Below are 21,513 nucleotides of genomic sequence, written 5' to 3' on the forward strand. Positions count from 1 at the left end.
AATTTCTAACTGTAATTTGCAAAAGCTATGAGAAAAAGTTAAACCAATCCTGGATGTTTATGGCTCATTTTGAAGGGCTTCAAAAGACCTTTCGAATGCATCTAAGAGAATTGGAATTGATGAAGTTTTACGCAAAAAACACTGAAAGTTTCATCCAAATCGGAGCACCTCGATACGACCTCTAGAACAAACCGAGCAATATTTACAAAAACTGCCTCTTAAACTCGAGATATCTTCATTTGAAAAAGTCTAATTTTCGAGGGAAAACCACCCTAACAAAATTCGAAAATTGTCCAAATATATATTTTTTCATGTAAGTTTGTCCGCTGAATCTGAATCTGCCCTCAGAATTGAGCCATAGTATCGAAAAATCGATTTTTGGTCATATTTTGGATTTCCATGTAAAATTAGCCGTAGCACATCATCAAGGAAAAACATAACATCACAACTAGCGACGCGGTCATCTTAAGACACATCACGAATCCATTGAAGCTTCCTGTCGCCGAATGTTTGGAAATCTTCAAAGCAGGCAACACACGTTTACTCAACAAGGATTCAGGTAACGGCTCAACTTGGCTGTTTAAGCTGTTACCTATACAGGCACCAAAGAAGAACGTGGAGGTAGTAGGGGAACTATACCCTTTTTCAGCCTATTTCTATTATCGGCCTATCAGCACTTTGATGGCCTATCAGCACTTTGATCATGAATTACAGCTTTCATAAAGTATTTTTGACTGTTCCAAAGTAATAAATAGCTCAAATAAAAGTGAGCAAGCAACTCTTCATTGTTGATACATCTGAAAATGTTGATTTGATAGTGGAAAACGGCAAAAGTGATGAGAATTGGTCGAACGGCTTAGTGTGATTAAAATGGGTATATTTCCCCTACCTACAGTAACTACAAATCGTCAGCTGTGTGCTATCTTGTGACATTACGACCATTTAGTACTATTCGAGTAAATCGATTTTTAAAGTTTGATGATAAACATTTTTAAAACTATGAATGGTTGAGCCAAACTTTTGGAAGCAATCTGTTCGTATACTATCGCTTAACAAACGCTCCAAGTTTCAACTAATTTGGTTACACCAGTTAAAAGATACAGTTAATTATGTAATCAAAAATCTGAAAAGCACGTGTCACAAGTGTGTTTTGAAAGTAAAATTGTACTACGTGTCACAAGTGTGCACAGAATTTCCATACAAACTAAAATAGACTTAATTCAATAGTTTAACCGACTTAATTAGTATATTTCCAAAAACAAAAGATTGCATTGCCTTCAGAAAATGTGTATCAACATAAATTTGTGAAAAACAAGAAAGTTTTTCCACATTTTCCAACAACATGTATGACGTGTCACAAGTGTGCACGATCACCAGTAAACTTTATTTTAGGACCCAATTGCTCCATAGACAAATTATCACAAATGTTTTTCAAGGTTGTGGGGATTTAAAAAAATTAAACGTTTTTTTTCCTGCACGCCACTGCTTATAAAAGGAATGCATAGTGAATAATGCCTTCCCCGGAAAAGCGATTCATTTGTATCGCCTTAAGTTAGGCTTAATAGTAAAAAGCTCTTAATTGAAAGTGCGATTGCAATAAAATCTATTCCCACGCTTCACAAACTTACGGAAAACAAACTCTTTAATCCGTTTTAGCTCCAGACAATTTAATGCAGCTGGTTATCGTTTTGTATGCATTCACTTACGATCCTAGCCTATAGCTAGTACTAACCGTAATGCCACAAACAGTGGCACACCAACAGCTCTTGAACAAAAACAAACGCGAAAGCATTCGTCATTCATTGATGAAAAGCTTCTGCCGGCATCTCACAAACACAGACTGAAGGCTCGCTTATGTTGCACACCCGGCGACGCTGAATGATTTCATTCAGTAGTACAGTTGTGCCACACACACACACACACTCATACTCATACAAATCAGTTGCGGCACGCATATACATTTTGTTGTTGGTGGTATTCACGGACCCATGCGACGCAACATAAACATTGCGGTGAGAAAACATGTGTTGCAATACACATTTGCTTCGATAAATATTATAATGCTTAAGTTGAATCGATACACTATGGCATACAATGGCAGATTGAAAAAAACAACAATATTTTTTTCGAATTTTTTAGATTTTCTTATTTGTAACATCAAATTTGAGTTCTGCCAACCCATTTTGGTAAAATTGGAGTGGTTGTCATTTTGGCCGCCATCTTGGATTAAAAATTCTAAATCACTTTAGAGTAGTCTGGGGATCATACTTTAGCTCGCCAATTAAAAATAAGACAACGAAAAAAATTTGATTCAATTATCCGAAGTTTCGATTATCCAAAGATAAATTTTGCTAATTCCTTCGGAAAATCGAGTCTGAACTGTATATGTCGTCATTGACGCTGTGTTAAAATGCTCCAAAAAAATCGATGCTTCTGTGCACTAAGCTTGCTGGGATTCTTGAAACTTTTTGTAAATTTTAAACTTAAAACTGATAGCCAAAAATCTCTTTTGCTTATAAGCAAACAAATATTTGTTGACCAGTGCCCTTGGCCATGTAAACCGACGGAGATGGAATCTACCGGTGAGTCAGAGTGCAAGTGGCTTTGTGTTGGTGCAGCTTTAATACGCACGCTGTAGTCGTGCTGGTTATGTCTGACGGACGAACAACACCCCGTATGTGTCATCGATTGCTATGGTTTGTGTTGCTTCAACGAAGTTGCTGTCGAGGGTTGTAGACCGCAGACGGTGCACACCCAGCTGTTAGTTTTTTCCGTGCTTTCTGCGATTACGAACCGATTCTTGGTAGTTTTTTGTTGTGTTCCGCGTCGTGACGTTTGAAGAATCTTTTTTTTTTGAGTGCCTGTGCGTGCCATCGTGTGTTTTCCAATGTAGGTTCCAAAAGAGCAGTGAAAAGTGATTGAGCTGTGCGTTTTCCAGGGTGTAGCAGGCCACGCAAAAATCGGAAAGGCTTTTAAAAAAAATGCGTGGCCTGTTTTGCTTATGTCATCCGCACTATGTTGTCCACCGATGGACGTTTCCATGGTTGATGACCAAATTGGAAATCAATTAAATTTCCAAAGGCTTCGGTAGAGCTGACCTTTCTGTGGCAATCGAGGGCTTCACCTTTTCGTTAGAACCTGCCTGTCTGTGTTCTTCTGTTTTTTTGGGGTGTGTGATGGTCTTACGGATGCATTAGTGAATGCTACCGTCGGTCGATGTGAAGTGACAATACAGCAAAACAAACTCTTGTCGTTTTGCGTGCTGGAATGCGCGTAAAACTGCTGGCGTACTCACGGCGGAGTCTTCCCCAGTGTCCGTCCACTGCCGTCGACCGATACGTCTGTTTTAACTTTGTAATTGTCGTCACATCGCGTTACATGCTGGTGCACAGTATGTACCTTTGTTTGTGCGGAAGAAGATAGTGCGGCGAACTTTCGCGTATTGCCATTAATTTAATTCAACAAGTGTGCCTGCTGAATGAGTTGCACCAGCAGCAGACATCGCGATTAGGCCAATTTCGGTGACTTTAAGCCCCTCGTGAATGTTAATGTGTGTGGTTTGATGTCGGCGCAGAACCGTCACCGGGGGTGGCCCTGGTATCGTAGGGCTAATTTTGGAATATGGTCTGGAATCCATAGAGACAAATCTTGTGGGAATTTATTATTTTCAAAGCAAGCCCGTTTCTGATAAGGCGAAATGAGTTCAAGAACAACGTTATGAACTCGCTTTCACTATGTTGCCCAAAAACCTAAAACTGGACCGCATTTCCATCATATAAATAACAGTGCATGCTGTTTAGGGTGTCCAGAATACGGGACTTTTGTTTACAACCGGGCTCCACAAGCTGAAAATTGTTCCCTGGGTTATATTGAGCCCATGAACCTGATTTGAGCAGAATTAATCAACATTTCCCCCTTGTTACTCGAGGATAAAGTTTGTTTGGGAAACATCGAAAAAATGTACGGTCATCCCACATATTCGGAACGGTTTACAGAGCGACCAATGTTCAAAAAATCATAGAAAATCGATAGTTGAACATAATGAATTGGTTTTGCCGTCATGTGAAAGCGTGGTGTGGTATCTTTCGATTGATGTATAGACCGATGGTATTTTTTTTGTACATTTTACATAATGTTTTAAAGAAAATCATTAATTCCTTGAAATCCACAAATTCGGAACACTTTTTTCTAACGGATGTAAACAAACTTTGATTCTCTCCAGGAGTACACACTTTTAACAAAAAATTGACTTCACGCACTGAAACCAATGAAACTCAAGCTTAGCGATGTTTAATACATGGTCTGATAACTTTTTTTGTCAAAATATCTGTTAAATTCAGGTGTTCCACAATCGTGGGAAGCACACTAACATCCCACAATTATGGAACAGGCAATTTGGAGGCAGTGTTTTGCAGCTCTGGGTAAAATAGTTTTGAAATGAGGTTTTTTGTTCAAAAAGTACTACCTTTACTAGTGAAATACCAAGAGAATGTCCAAATGAAGGTCTTAAAAAAAGTAGGGTTGACAGAAAATCTGCATTTGGCATGCTATCGAAAATTATCACAAAAGTGTTCCGAACATGTGGGATGACTGTATGGAGAGATCAATAATTCTTTAATTATTCTTCTGTCTCCATTCAAATATTCTCAAAAGTGAAATTCTAATAGGAAATTGAATGCTCTAAAACACTGTCAAACAAACCAAAGGGGACATTCTCGTATGTTTGGCAGGTTCAGCACTTGCTCCTACGAAACGAAGTTGACGTTATAGCTGTTGGCCACCATTGCTAGTACCAACCACTAGTGTCTTCCTTTTAACTACAAGGACTTCGCCGCCCTGGGCTCCTAAGTGTTTGAGTACGGCACGGAGCGACGGCGCCGGATACCCATATTTACACATAGAATTTTAGAGCGCCCGCCGCGGGATTCGAACCAGCAACCTCTGGATTGTGGGTCCAGTGCGCGGTCCGATTGATCCACACTTGCTCCTAACTCGATCAAATTTGTTGATTTTCACTATTTAGCGTGCCTTTATGTTGCCATATCAGCACTTTGACATTCAATTACAGCTCATTAAAAGTGTTTTCGAGTGAAATCGAGTGATAAATATCCCAATAAGAAGAGAGCAAGCAAGTTTCTGTCAGAAGTTTTGCAAAATTAGTTGTTGAAATAGTTAAGACAATCAAATTGGATGGAGTTGATTTCGAGTGCTTAACCTGCCAAACATACGAGAATTTCCCCTGAATAACTTATTTTGTAAAACTGTTGATTAGGGTGGTCCAAATCCGGGCTTAGTCGGGGCTACTCCCTGAAATCAAAAATTGATCTATCACCCTTGGCTAAATTCCAAATTTGAGCTCATTCTGACCACAGGAACCCCTCGCTCCAATCCCTTGAAGTGTGTATGAGAAAAATCGGCAAAATGTATGGAAAAAAGCAATACTTGGAACTAAGTTCTTCATTGAATTTGGAAAAACTTTCTCGAAGACACCATATTTTTAGGATTTTTTGCTAAATAGTTATTAGCTTTCGAAATGACATTTTTGCGCGGTCGACTCAAAAGGGGAGATAGGTTAATCTTTGATTTGAGAGGATAGCCCCGAGTAAGTCCGGATTTAGACCACCCTACTGACGATAGAAACTTACTTGCACACTTCCTATTGAGCTATTAAACACTATATTTAAGTTGAAAAGCTTTTTATGAGCTGTAATTGGGCATCAAAGTGCTGCTATGGTAACATTAGAGATACGATGAGGTTAGATGCTGTTCCCCTATTATCGATTTAAAAAAGTGATTTTTGCATATTTTTTTATTTTCGCAAACGTTAGCCTCAGTTATCTACCAATTCATGCTGCCAATTTATGCTGAGCAAAAATCCTTAAACTTTGCTGATATGACACAATGAATTATATAGATAATTTTGAAATTTGGGAAATTGCAGCTTACAAATTTAACTTTGCTATCAAAGTGCTTATGACAGGCACGCTTAAATTCTAAAAAAAAAAAAACCGTGGTTTGCCGAATTAAATTTTTATGCGGGTTTTTTTTTTTTTTTTGTTAGAGAAAAGGTTTACAAGTTTACTCGACTCGACAAGAGTCTGCTTTTACTAATAATATAGTAATTCTGAGTGTTTTCACAAAAACGTTTCCAGAGTTTTTTATTGAAAAGGTCCTATAAACAAGTGAAACACAGCGTTTTCAGTACAGTTTGACGTGCTAAACAACCCTACAGAAAAATCGGTGAAATTTGCTCGGAAAATAGTCGACTTTTTAGTTTTTATGAAATCTCCATATCAAATCCAGTTTTCGTGCTTACTATTTTTTGACAACCTTGACAAACCCGCCTTCCCTCATCGAATCTACATACCTTGGGTTTGACCAAAATCGATTCAGCCAAAATCGAACATTTTGTTTGAAGCATTTTGTTATACTTTTTAGTTTTGAAGTTTTCAAAAACCGGCTCAGAATAGGCTATTTTTTTTCTTCTTTGCTAACCTGTGCAAGAGGGCTTCATCCGATACTGTGCTAATCAAGAGCCTAAACTTCAAGTGTGTTATCTCAAGGCTTCAAATCGAAACACTTTATTGAGATAAGATAAGTGGGGCAATAGGAACAATCGCTCGTACGGTCGTTATTCTTACAATTTTGTGTTTCCAGTATGAGAAATGGTTACTAGCTATGCAATTAGTCGACCGCCTTGACGTAAACGCCACGGGACATAAGATTGAATGATTTTTTTCAAAACCTTGGTTTTCTTATACACTGTAACTGAAAATCGCACTTTGCTGAGTTCGTTTTCGTACTTTTTCATACGATTGTTTCAGTTCGACTGCGATTACACAAAAAAGTGTAATCGCAGTTGAACTGAAAAAATCGTATGAAAAAGTGCGAAAACGAACTCAGCAAAGTGCGATTTTCAGTTACAGTGTAACATTTGGAAAGCACAAAATAAGACTTAGGGTTCGTTTTTAAGTTAATTTTATCAAAATTCAATTTTCCTAGGTCAGTAGTGTCTCTAGTACCTATTTCAAAGTATGATTTATCACTTAGTTATTTTTGTTGAGAGCTTCTAAATATAAAAAAATAGGTTTTTCCTATACAAATTCCCATAGAAAGTTGAGATAGAGGCGAAGAAAACAAATCCAATTGAAATCCAAAGAAGAGAAAATAAATATTATTGTTGTCGAAGTTCCTGGGACAGGAAATTTTAGGTTTCATTGCTGAGAAGGAGTAAGGTTTTTGTGTGGGTTTGTGTTCACCAATCGTGAGGTTGTCGTAGGCATCGGTGCGGAAGAAAACAGGATTTAAAATTTACAACATAAATTTTGTAAGCATATGCCGCTCAATGCTTAATGTGATCTTGTGAAAATCGTAGTTTGTTGATTTAGACAAGCCATGTTGCGATGCCGGTGAGAAAAAACTTGAGTGAAATGTGGCTCCCCAGGACGTACTCGATTCGAGGTGGCCGCGACTTTTGTGATTCCTGACCGAGGAGAACGCTCTCAAGAGGGATCCAAGATGAAGCTGTAGTAGGCGGAACTGGACACATTCTCACCACAGTGCAGGGATGTTGCCGTCGTGTTCAGATGGCTCATCTGAATGCATCGGACCAGCGTGAGAGGTTTGGAAGTGTATCATCAATTTCAGGTAGGATCGTTTTATTTTTCAAAGCATGTGTGAGAGCACCTTGCACTTGGGTTTTAATAAAGGTGAGTCATCATTTATTCATTTATTTTTAATGCCGTTAGATACTAACTACAAAAAGTAGCAGTTGTGCCTTACTTTTTCCCATAGCATTAAAATGGATTGTACAGTACATGTAAAATGATACAGAATTTTAGTTTCACTCTATTATTAGTTTAGTGCATTTCAAATTTTGAATTAAAAATGGATTAAAAATAAGGTCACTAACACTATCATACAATGTAAATTCCAAATTGTACTAATTTTAATATTTCTCCAACAGTGAGCGAGTTGTGGCGCCATAACCACGGCAAATAGTGTCCAGGGCATTTGTGGAAATAAGATGTCCCATCCTCGAGGGTCCCGGAGCACCAAAACTTCTTAGCATGGTGGCTCCCAACGATTAATTGCCTAAATAAACAGGAACGTGAGCGGGGGATCCCCACGTTTCTTCCTCCCCTGTAGATTCAGAACTGTATTGCTGTTTGAACATTCGTGTTCAAACTCAATCCAATTCAACGAATCATCTTTGCGGTTAACTTTACGCAGTTGGCCTGGCCGCTTTAACTTTTGTGATGTTTCAAAGCAATTTATTGCATTGGGGCACTGCAATTGTTAATAATGACAAGAGGATGCTAGGCGTTAATCAACCTAAGGCATTTTCCAGGATGCCCTCGAAAGACTGGCTGCGCTAGGGTTAGATTAGATTAGATTAGATTAGAAATTCCCATAGAAAGTTGAATCGCTTTGTGCAAAGTGAGTTCTAAACCAATCGTTCCCAAACTTTGGGGAGTTGTTTAGGACCCCAAAAGGAACTGATAAATTGCTGTGCTCGCTAAATTTGGACAACTTATTTTTTTCCATACAACCATATTACACCCTAGTGGGGCAAGTTTAGAATATAGATTTTATGTAACGCTTCCGCCTCGTAAGCGGTAGATCGGGGTCCAAATCCCGGCTCGAACCAACACAACTGGTGATCGTTTTTCTTCTGGATTCGATTGCTTAGTAAAGGGAAGGTGGTGCATCGTCACAAGCTGGACCTTATCCGACCTATGGAATGTTGACATTAACCTTAACATGTTAACATTAGTTAAGTTAAAAACTGCCCCTGAATCCGCTTAGTAAATGCCGGCCACGATACTATTCAAGGGTGTTCCCCTCAGGAACTGGGAAAGATTTACTTTACTTCAAATACATTCTAATCGAATGTGTCTAAGTTAGCAAATTAACATGGTGTTTCATGCATTATTCATCTTGCCCCACAAGTTGAGTAGAACGTACTAAAAATCAATAATTTTAAAGTTATTTTTTCATGGTGAAAAACAGGATTTTTCAGAAACTTGTTCTATCAAAGTCTTAGTCAAGACCTGGAATAAGATGATAATCAAAACATCCGTCTGATTTTGAAAGTTTTTAATGGTTTTTAACGAGCATTTCCTTAGCTTGTTACACTTGCCCCACATTCCCCTAAGGAACACATAAATATCCTTTCCATTACCTTGCGTGTATATCGATTTGCAGCATTCATTGGTTTTGGTCCATCCACAAATGACGCAGCATTTTTTAAAGATTGCAGACCACCTCTCCGGATCATTTTTCCCGGGCAAAATCCAGTCGTATTGTTTGGATAGTACTCACATATTCAGCATCCCTATCTCATAATGCAGCGTTATTTGTGGATGGCGTCTTATGCAATTGGTTCGTTCCACGAAAGAATCATCAGGATCGTTGGTAAATATTATTCGGAATTTAATTCAGTGAAAATGCTCTTCATTTCATGATGGCCAGGTGGTTAATTGTTTTACGCCCACTCGGAAGACACACACTGATGGTGTTGGAAATTTGTTGAATGGTATTCTAGGTAACAGCATTTAAACGCCGTTGATCAACGATTTATATATATATTTTTTATTGCTGTTTGGGGTTATAGGAATGAAAATATGTTATTGAATTAACAGTTCTTAAAAAAACTATTTACCAAAAATTCGAGTGGTTCCGTGTTAGGCTTGCTGTCCTCTATACATTTACCGAAAAAGTATTGTTAGTTTCAATGTTGTCTAAAGTGGTTTCATTTCTTTTATTTTGTTGCTTAACCCTCTGCAAACAAACCCCGCCTCTAAACGGGCTTCGATCTATTCTTCTTTTTTTTAATTAAATATATCTTTATTGAACATTCTTATAATAATTACATTTAATTTCCATTCTAAGTGGTATGGCTGAATACTCTTCATCTTTGTTGTACTTTTCATTTTATTATTAACTGTTCACATTCATTTATTTACTGCAAATTTGTTTACATTTTATTCCATACAACTTTGCCCAAAGGTGAAAAATCGATTTTCAAAAAACGCAGAGAATTGCTCATCTGTAACATTTCTAGCGATTTTTTAAAGTATTGTTTCTTTTTTTATTTCTTTTTCAGATAATGATAGATCAGCGATGTGATGTCGTTTCGCTCCTAGATATGTAAAAGTGTAAAGTTACCATCGAATGATTCCCGCTTGATGTTTGGTGTGGTGCTAGTTACAGTGATGTGTGTGTAGAAAAAAATAATTTCCACAGAGAACGGCCAAATTGGGAGAAATACGTGCGGTCGTGATTCATCGGTCAAGTGAGTGGGCAGTACCATCAACGAACGAACGCAAACGTACATGTGTGTATGAGAAGATGGAATAGTGTTCATCTGAAAATAAAACAAACGAAAACAAAAAATCAATCAAAACAAAATCAGAGTTCTTACAACACCAACACAAAGTTGGCCAGCTGACGAATATTCACCGATCGTAATTAGTCGTTTTTCGTGAGTGAGAGAAGCAAAATCACCGATCAAAGAAAAGAAGCACAACCACCAGCTCCGTAATTGCATAGTTGCAACACACAACTCGACGAGAACGCAACAAGATGGCACTGCACCAAAACAGCCAAGAGGTCGGCGTGCAAGATTTTGTACTGCTCGATGTGGTCACCAAGGAGAGCTTCATGGAAAACCTGAAGAGGAGGTAAGTAGAAATTCAAACGACGCCGCTTTGACCCAGTTGTGATACACTGGAGTGGCACCGAGTAGCAGATATAATGAATTTAATAGACGTCAGTCAGTTTCTAGATTTATAACTAATTGATAAGAAATTGTATTCATTTCTGGAAAATGACTGATGACTGATAGATCATGGAAAATCGAACTGGCGCATAATTGGCCGGACAAAGGTTGTGTACTAGGGTGCCAGAAAAAAATGACCCCCTGCTCCACATGCGGAAAACGGATTTTTGGGTTATTTTAAGCATCTGTATAAATTTTGAGCGAAATTGGTTAAGATTAACCCATTGATACTCGAGCCTAAAGTTGGCAAAAAAAAATGTTTTTCATGCAAAAATGATATTTTCAAATCGCTAATAACTTTTAAGGATCGAGTTTTGCAGCTTTGGCATGTTCTACAATGTTGTAGAACATCAAATTCCCAATAAGAATCTCACGTTTGAGAATATTTGGATGAAAGTAGCGCGCCCTGCAGACAAAACCGTGAGACAATTGGGTTTTTCATACAATTTTCCCATACAAACTTCACCCTTGAGTATCAATGGGTAAATGTTGACAGATTTTGCTCATATTTGACCTAGAGTCCTAAAAAAGCTCAAGGAACATTAATCAGCTTGTGGAGCGAGGTTTTGAAAAAAAGTCCCATATTCTGGGCACCCTATTGTGTATACATTTCGAATTGTTTTTGTCTTCCTCACTTTACTGAGGAAAGGCTATAAAATCACTCGAAAAACGAACTTTTTAGTTAGACCTCCTTGACCTACCTTCATTTGTACATATCGACTCAGAATCACCAGCTGAGCAAATCGAGCCAAACATTTCATTAGGGCACAAAACCAAAAACCGCGATTCGAGAAAATCACTGGCAAAAAGTGGACAACTTGTTTCAATTCCTATTTAAAAAGAAAGCTTGACTGGTGGTATTTTTACTGATGTTACGATAAAACACATCATCATCCTCAACTCTGCTTTAATGCTTCTTAATTTATGTTAATTTTCGCAATAAAACTCATAACTTTAAAAAATCTCGCTATTGGGCCCTTTTAACTTTCCAACTGTTGTTCATAATGGGCCCTTTCTTAATGCAATTTCGAAAAGAACTGAAAGGGCACTAAAGCGCTGTGACCTGATTGTTGTTTTTAATGATTTTTTTGGGCCTTTTTTTTAGTTAGAAATAATGAGGAATTCAGCGGAAATTTTGATAATTTGGAGCCTTACATTTCAAAAAAGGCACAAAACTTTTGTAAACAATAGTGTATCCCTTTCACTCAAATGACAGTTTGCATAAGGTGTGAGAGGGATACACTCTTGTTTACAAAAGTTTTGTGCCCTAATGAAATGGAAAGCACGATTTGTGAAGTTTTGTGATCGAATGGTGTAGATAAGGTATGTGAAACATAAAAATTCTTCAAAAGTGTACTGAACAGCAGCCGCGGGCCGTATTAAATATTGTATTTCGACGAAGTTTTTTTCTGCAGAAATCCTTGGTGAAACGTAAACCATACTTTGTTTTGGAGTGAATTAGTGTTAAGAATGTATGAAAAGTTCACTTTATAACATAGAAAGTTCCTTAACCACGAAAAACTAACGAAAAAGAAAAGGGCACAATTGAACTTTTTTCTGGTTTGGAGTGAACATTGTTATGTGCCCTTTTGTTTTTTTGATTTTTTAATAGGAAATTGTTTGCTATCAATCTGATTCTTGAAGGGCATGTAGGGAGTGTACTAATGAATGGAATAGAGGAACAATCCCAAATGTTTACGTTTTGGTTTTGTGCCCTAATGAAATGTTTGGCTCGAAATGTCTGTGTGTTTGGCTGTATGTAGACATGTGTACCAAATCAATGTCACTGGAATATCTTGTCACAGGTTTAACCAATTTTGGCCGGAATGGTTTTAATCGATCCGTCTTAAAGTCCCCTAAGTTGCTATTTAAATTCATGCACTTTGATCATGTATTTAAAAAGTTATTTAAAAAAAAAAACCGTTTCATATTAAATTAAAATTATGGTAAAAAGGGTGGTTTTTTCATGAAACCCTCACATGTTATATATTTTTAGAAAGCATATGAGAAGACCTTTCTTGTTGATTAAGAATTTTCAAGGTCTGACTTACCTATCTAAAATTACAAGCAGTTTACAAAATGGTCTGAATTTACATAACCTCAAATGGTCCCGGCTGATCGCCACGAAAAAAGCCTTGTAGAGGGATGTCATTTTCCTGAAAGGCGATGCCTGTATAATGTTGACAAAAAGTCTGTAGGAAGTCTGTTTTTTTTTACTCGTCACTTATTTTTATTAGGACCTCTTAGGTGCTGCGATCACGTTAGGGGAGATCCATAAATCATGTGGACACTTTAGGGGATTGTAATCACTCTATAAATGAGAGGAAGGCACCAACCACCTAAAGGTGGATTAAGTTACGTTTTTTTTTTTTTTTCAATGACGGTATTTTGGCCACCGTGACATTTAACTCCCCCATCTAATGGATCAAACATGTCTCGTCAAATCCCAACTGGGGTCGTTTGAGATTGTACCTAAGCCAACTGTGTTGATATGCCAGCACGCTTGCTACTACACTACATGCCTAGGAGAGCTCTGTAATATACTACTTGAATAAAATATATCAGTTAAGTCTACTTTACGAGAAAACAGATAATTGAAACATACGAAAGCAGCAATAATTTTTCCAATCGCCTTTGAATCACCTCCAAGATAAGCGTGGGTGGGCTCTACTCATGTCTCATTATTTGATACAGTTTATCAATGATACCGTTCTTCAAACGATGATAAGCCACGAGGTTTTGTGCCATTTTCAGCATTTCTGAGACTTGAGGAATGTTACGTCTTTAGATATTATACGGACATGTGGGCGAGAAACACTCACTCGTTCTTTTTTTTTTATAATTCGAGTATGAGGAATTGTTGCTTGTAATGTAGTAAAATGACTCGAATACGACAAAGTCACCAAAATTACGAAAGGGTTTTTTTCAAACATTACGTCCATAGATTTTCGAGATTTCAGCCCCTTTTCACAGAAAAGCTCGTAGACCCACCTTCCTGTATACCTATCGACTCAGGCATATAATCGGTTCTCACTTATATGTACGTAAACTGTGTTCGGATCCATCATTCGACCCATTGTTGGTTAGGTAATTTCCAACGAGTTAAAATTTTAAGATCTGGCAGTTTTGTGTGCAGTTTTGACTACTTAAGTAATAGATATGTACTTTTAGAAGCCGGATCACAGTTATATTTATGAAAACTATGTCCGGGTTAATCGTTCTGCCTACCGTTGGACAGTAAAAACCTTTCTTGGACCGAAACACCATCCGAAAGAGTCCAAAATATTGAAGATCTAGCAACCCTGTCTCAAGCTATGACCACTTAAGTGATATTCATGTACTTTTTCGAAACCAGATCTCCCCCCCCCCCCCCCACCTTACTTTGATAGAAATTTGTTCTTGATTTGTCCGGGGGTCATACACAAATATCGTAACCAAAAATTTTCTCATGCGAGTGACTCTCCTTTCTGTCAGAGCCTGGTAAAAAAATGCACAAATATTGAATAATATTTGCATAAATGTTTTTGGACTAAGTAGGTTTTTCCCTAAACTTCTCACCCAAAACCAAAAAAAATCATTTATATTATACTTTCTGCATTTTGAAAGCTCTCCCGTCTATTTATCTATCTGTATCAACTTTTTGCTGTAAAAGATAGCAAAATTCAATTTACTTATCCCGGGCAGGGGGGAAACAAATCCGTAGGGAGCATGGCTCTCCTCTCTCGCGCACGAAAGATCGGTAAAAGGAATCTTAAAAAAATCATCATCATGATTATTCGGCGGAACATCTTTTTCACTACTACACTTGCAAGTGTAACGTCACACGTCGAAAAATGACCAGTCACATTTTGTAGATGGGCAATATGATAAACAAAGTAAAATATTTTTTTTTATGTGGTGCTGACAATGAAAATCACAAAAAATCATCAGCAGATTGATTTTCTTGGAGAAGTTCGGGAGCGATTTTCTTTTGCGTGATTTGCCTCCTCTCTCTTTCGGGTGAAAAAGGTTCGCAAGCGAAAATGATTTTTTTGCGATTATTCCATCCATGATCCCGGGAAATTAAATATCTCGAAAATCTTCACCCACTGCCCATGAATCAACTTGAAGCACAAACTTCAACCCTTAGTTGACCCTTTTCGATCCAAGATGCAAAATGTCACTTCAAATTAATCCTAACCCAAATAGTAACATTGCTATCCTCTTAGCCCCGTGCGGACTATGATAATTAATATTAATGGTGCCCAACTGCACCTGCTCACAGCAATAAGGCAACCAATCTACGCCTTTTGATCAATGGCTTTAGCTTATTAGGGTTCATGTCTCTTTTTTGTTTTTAAGACACTTGCTTGAATCAAATAAAAACAATAAATTGTTTATAATTTTTTTTTTATTTATGAAGCACCGTCTTTACAGACTGAATTTAAATTAAACGCTTAATCCTATGCTTAAAATTTAACTTTGTCATTCCATGGAAATATTTGTCGGATACAACATTGAAACATTTACAACATTCATAAAATGGATTGTAGAAGCTTCTCCAACCATCGTTTGGGAGACGAATAAACTCCGCGTCCCTTAGGGTCCTAGACAGTGTGTTGGCTGGAAGTAATGCTTTCAATGCTTCACAATCTGTGACCCCGTTGACAACGTCGAACATAAATAGCCTCCTCAAGAAAGAGATGCGCCGCGAGAGCTTGTCCATTCGCAGAAAATGTAGCCTTTCTTCGTAGTGAAGCAACCTTGCCGGATGTTCTATTGGAAGCCGGGCCAGAATAATCCTAGTGGCAGTTTTTTGGACTCTTTCAAACAGGTTAGTGTCTCCAATTTGTCGGGGAGCCCAAATTTGTAACCCGTACTCAAGAGTGCTGCGAACCAGAGAAAAATATAGACATTTCAAGGTTGACGTGTCTGTAAACTCCTGCGTGTTCCGTGAAATGAATCCCAGAGTGGTTCGTGCTTTGGCAATCGTTGCTTGCAGGTGTTCCTTAAAAGACAGCGTTTTGTCGACTATGATGCCGAGATCCTTGATCGAGTCGACGAGCTCCAAGTCCGTTCCTTCGGCCTTATAGCGGTAGTTTGTTGGTGCGTTTCCTCGGTAGAAAGACATAATCTTGCACTTGCTTGCGTTGATCAGCATTCCGTTGACCCGGCACCAGTTTAACACCGCATTCATATCCTCTTGTAGCGCCGCACAGTCATTTGTGTTGTGGATAACACGGTAAAACTTGAGGTCGTCTGCGAACATCACCTTTTCAGACCTGATGATTTCGCAGATATCGTTGATGAACAGGTTGAAAAGCAACCGTTTTATTGCCCAAAAGTGTAAGCTCAATCGATTCTTATCAACGCCAAGGCACTCGCAATTTGTGCGCCAAGACGCCCGAGCGAGTTTGCTAAAGCTTTATCTTGAACAGTTCAATTGTTTAACTGCAAACAACACAGTTGCATTTCAAGGATAATTTCACCATTTTTACTGCGAGCGATAAGCACTTGGGGGGAGAGGAGGTAATATGCACCCCTGGGGCAAAATGAACCCCTTGTTTTTGTCGGCATCTTAGAATTAAAACAACTCATCCAAACGGCGGTCGCATGATTGCGATGCATGGCGGCATGAAAGTGTATCAGATTCTGCATGAAATCTGTCCTCATGCATTAATGGCATGACATTTTTACCCGTTATCGACAATAACCGACATTACCGACTGCTGTTTGCTGCTATTTAGAAAAAAAAAATCACTTTCAAACGAGGATCAAACTAGCATCTTCTTATTTGGGGTAATCCGATACGTTATCACCACGGTTACGACACGACTGCCATCCACATACAAAGCGAGTGAAGTCAAAATCGAACCAAGATCGAACCAAGTTTTTAGCGCGTGGCATTTGAAAAGGTCGTATAAGCATAGGACATAAATTAAATAAATAAAAACTTGTTTTCATTTTTTTTTTTCTATAGAAAGATTTATGTTTAATCTCAAATTTGCACTAAGGGAACAGCATATAATTCCATCGCCAAAATTTACCGCCCCTCCCCCCCTTTGTCACGCTTTTCCTATACTTATAACATGCAATGTCACACTTGCTCAGACCCCCCCTCCCCCCCTAGAGCGTGACATACTTTATGGATGACGCCTATATATGTATTGGTGAGAACTGTAGATCACTGACATGTTTGCACTAGGGAAAAAATGATATATGAGCTTGCTGCAAAAACTGTTATAACATGTAACATTTTCTGCAGCAAATCCACAGATTTTGATATATATTTTTCCTTAGGGTGTAGAAATGTAGTAACGGTTGTGCAATCACACTTTTCCTTTAGAAGGTGCATATTACCCCCTCTCCCCCTAAAGGAGCGCATTGGTGAATCAATTACTCAGGTTTCCGGGAATTTCAAACACTGTGTATGATGTCATATCACGCCAAGTTGTTGATGAATGCTCTTTGGTGAGGCAACGCGGGGTTTGAAGTGGGATGTTTTGAGTCATCATCAATAGCAAAGGGATTGAAAATCACGCCGTGATTATTCCAGGCATGAACAACTGCACTACAGGTGGGCGAAACCGCTCTTTTTTAGGAGCCGCTCATTTTCGTTCACTCATTAAAAAGAGCGGCTCTTTTGAACGGTTCTTTCGCTGTGATAGAAAGGCTATTTTCAATAATGGTGTGATTTTTTTTATGTTTTATTAACGAGAAAATGCGCTTAAAAATCATAAGTCATGGCGGTTTTTTTTGTCAAGATATCTATGCAAAACCTAAATGTTCGAATAATTGAATGTCACCCAAACTTAAATTTAGGATTTAGGAGAACATTTTACGAAATTGCGTTGATTTCTGCCAAAATTGTACAAATGCTGATATTTGGTAAAAATATTCTGCGAGTTCTTTTCTACATTCTGTTTAAATCGATTAAGTCAATTAAGTTTTTTCTCAGAGTCTCGTAGGCTATTGATTATATTTTTGCAAAATTGTCCAGGTTAAGTAATTTGGAATGCTTAAATTTATATCCGGGTAATACTTTAATTTACGACCAAGTGTACAGTGAAAAGTTTTTTTTAACTTTGTTTAGAAAATCATTCACTTTTGGAATTTCAAAGAAAACTAGGATAATGAAAAATAAGATATATGGGGTTAATGAGGATTCAATAGAAATTTAATGGCTTTAAGCGAATTTGCAAAAAAAAAAAACTTGAATCATTATTTGACAATTCTATGCAACTTTCAGTTTCTTTGATTAGTAAGAACGACATCAGTTTTTTTCCTTAAATTTCATTTTTAAAAGTTTTAATTTAGGTGAAGTTTGACATTTCGATGCCTCTGTGCTCTCTTATGCTAACTATATAGGAAAACCAGCAAGCTTAATACAAGAGAGCACACAGGCATCGATTTACTGAAACAATTTCTCAGGCTTTGTTTTTTTTTTGGACACGGGCAATATTGACAGTTCTTCAGAAAAAAATGGGCTTTCAAATATTATTTTAGAGTTTTTGATTTTTTACATGTTTGGTAATGCTTTTTATAAAAATCGCTGTGAATTGTTGCAACCTTCAAGGTTAATTTTCAAGTAATATTTTTTTGAGTTTTTGTCTTATTTGAAACATTTCAACCACTTTTTTTTGTAATTTTTGATAAAGGATCAGAGTATAAGCAGAACACTGAATTGCATATTACAGAGTACCGTCATCAGGGGTGACATTGGGTCTGGGGGGTGAGATTGGGTCATACAAAAATGCTTTAATTTGTATGACCCAATCTCACCCCCCAGACCCAATGTCACCCCTGATGACGGTAGTTGAGTAAAAATAAACAGAAACAAATTTAATAGAACTGTCGTGAGATATTTATTGTGAGATTAATTTAATTAAATTTGAGCAGTTAAAGACAAAATATTTTAAAAAAATATTCGTTCAAAATTACTTAACCTTTAGAAACCTATAAATGAAATTTGTGTTCAAATAAAAATGGACAGCAAACGTAAATGTTGATTTATTATGAAAATTGCCATGTATATGTAAACATCTAAAATTTATTGGTATATTTGTGCATTGAAACCAATAACTTCAAAATAAAGGTGAGGAAGGGGGGGGGGGGGGGGGAATTGAGTTCTTGAAAATTTGCCAAGGGGGGAACGGAACGCAAAAGGTTGAGAAACACTGTCTTAGCTCAACTGCAGGGGTCGTCCATGCAAAAAAACGACGTAACAACATGTTGTGCACTCTTAGCTCAACTGCAGGGGTCGTCCATGCAAAAAAATTCGTAACCATATCTTCCATCGTTGATGTGCACACTTGGCACAACTGTATGGGTCGTCCATACTTAAAAATATAACGTATTTATTTTTTTAAGCACATTTATTCTATTCAATACATTCATCGACTTCATTGCATGAGACACACTTGTTCCAACTGCAATTCACCATAAATCTAAATAATGGTTTGTGCCTTGGATACCATTCATCTTGGAATGGTTGCATGATATAATTGAAATAAAATAAACTAGCTAAAAGTTTTTACAACAAGTACATCAACCTTTTAATGAGTACACCAACCTAGTATTCGTCATAGTTGATGTATTATAGATGTTTTTACACTTATGTTCATAATAAATATAATTTCACCAAGTTTTTCATACAAAAATTCTGATTTAAATGCTCATTTTTCCAGAAGAATAATTTTCCTACCAAATTCAAACTACAAAAAGTTTTTGAAAAAAGTTTTGATATATAATGTTTTTCTTAAGCACGAATTAATCAACTCGTGAAAAAAGAACATTGAAACAACTATTTTGAACTATTTCAACAATAAAATGACTTTGCACTCTTTTAATCTAATCTAATCAGACCCTAGCGCAGCCAATCTTTCGAAGGGATTCTGGAGAAATTTCTATGTTCTTAACTTTCTCGTTGGGAGCAGGTGGGAATCGTACCCAGAACCTTTCGCTTACAAAGCGAACACCGTAACCAGTCAGCCACGGCCGCTCCCCATAAAATGACTTTGCACTCTTTTGTACCAAAACCCTGTGCACGTTTGTTACCTCCCAAAACACACTTGTGCCAATTGCAAGCATGATTTTTTTTTCGTAATTTCTCTGCCAACATTTTTCTGGCATTTCAAAAGTTTTTCTATTTCACAATGTCTTTAAGTGATGTCAGGTGCATACTTTAAAATTGTTAGAACAATTGTTTGTCGAATAGTTTTCCAGAAACAATAATTCAATGTTTAAAAATCGATTTTCTCACAACTACCAAAATGTCAGTTAGTGTAAGAGAGCACACCGGCATCGAATTGTCGGTAAAGGGCAAAATTTTCATACCCCTATACTGCCGTTCTACGCATAATTGTCCCATGTTCAAAAAAGGGCAACTGAGAAAAACGCGATTGAAATTTTTCGATCGATTTCTGTGTTTCACGCATAATTGTCCCGTGGGTGCCTAATCGCCCTATATGTCCCTAATCACCCCGGGTCACATTTTATCACCCTTATTTGTAATCCTCTTACAGCTAAACAGGTAAACAAGATGAAATGCTTCTTAAAACTCATGATTTAGTGATAGAAAATACTTGGTGGGACAATTATGCGTAGAAGTTCAACGATGGGACAAACAGACTTGGTGTTGTTTTCAATGATTTTCTGAACAAAGTACTAGATTTTATGTGTTTTTCTGAAAGTATACGTAAAATTAAGCTTAAAAATGATAAAAAGTCAGAATCGTCAAAAAATGACATGGGACAATTATGCGTAGAACGGCAGTATACGCAAAAAAAATGCATGAAGACAGTTTTCATGCAGATTCTGACAAACTTTCATGCAAATTTGTAGCCAAATGACCACCGTATGGGTGCACGATTTGGTGGAGGAGTCTAAACTTAATACCACGACTGTTGCAAAACTTTAATTAAGCAATTCTCGTTTTTCTTTTCGCTCCTCCTAGGTTCGGGGCCGGCAAAATCTACACATACATCGGCGAGGTCTGCATATCGATGAACCCGTACCGCGAAATGAACATTTACGGCCCGGACCAGATTAGCCGGTACAAGGGCCGGGAGCTGTTCGAGAACACACCGCACATCTTTGCCATCGCGGACGCGGCCTACCGTGTGCTGAAGCAGCGCAACCAGGACACCTGCATCATGATCTCGGGGGAGTCCGGTGCCGGCAAAACCGAGGCGTCCAAGATCATCATGAAGTACATCGCCGCCGTCACCAACCAGGGCAAACAGAATGAGATCGAACGGTGAGTGGTGCGTTGATGTAACGCTGGCAAAGATGGTTCTGAATTCAGGGTCCAGAAATAGTAAATTGAAATGAAAAACAATCACTATATCTTGACTTTTTTTTGATAAGGTCCTATAAACAAATGTAAACATTGAGTGTATCCCTTTCACACCTTATGTCAAAGTCCACCGGAGTAAGTGGGATACACTCAATGTTTACATTTGTTTATAGGACCTTATCAAAAAAAAGTCAAGATATGTAAAATGCTTCAACAAACAACACAAAGAAACCCATTTTTTGATTGAAACATTCTGAATCAAGATTTGAATGTTTTTCTAAAACAAATAAATGGTCAAGCTCCAATAAGGGGTTCCTGAATTTTGGTAAAACATGGAACTTCCACCGAGGAAACTCTTTTTGGCACAGGTTTTTTCACCGAGTGTCTCGTTATGTTATTGGATAAAACGTTTTTCATGCTTCGACTGGGTTGACGTTTGGCGTCGTGTTTGCCA

At 37.7% G+C, this 21,513-nt stretch overlaps 1 protein-coding gene across 2 annotated transcripts in view; it reads left to right on the forward strand.

Moving 5' to 3' along the window:
* Window positions 1-2,718: 2,718 nt before the first annotated feature.
* LOC120416294 (unconventional myosin ID) overlaps window positions 2,719-21,513 on the forward strand; it is a 49,178-nt gene continuing 30,383 nt past the window's right edge. Inside the window, exons 1-3 of one of the 2 annotated variants that reach the window (XM_039578011.2) lie at window positions 2,719-2,914; window positions 10,109-10,685; window positions 20,718-21,020. In XM_039578011.2, coding sequence (XP_039433945.1) covers window positions 10,588-10,685; window positions 20,718-21,020 — 401 coding nt within the window. In that variant the 5' untranslated portion in view covers window positions 2,719-2,914; window positions 10,109-10,587. The remainder of the gene's footprint in view (window positions 2,915-10,108; window positions 10,686-20,717; window positions 21,021-21,513) is intronic. The other variant, XM_039578010.2, reaches the window with a different exon arrangement.

This window comes from Culex pipiens, chromosome 2 (assembly GCF_016801865.2).
Source record: "Culex pipiens pallens isolate TS chromosome 2, TS_CPP_V2, whole genome shotgun sequence".
Taxonomy (NCBI): Eukaryota; Metazoa; Arthropoda; class Insecta; order Diptera; family Culicidae; genus Culex; species Culex pipiens.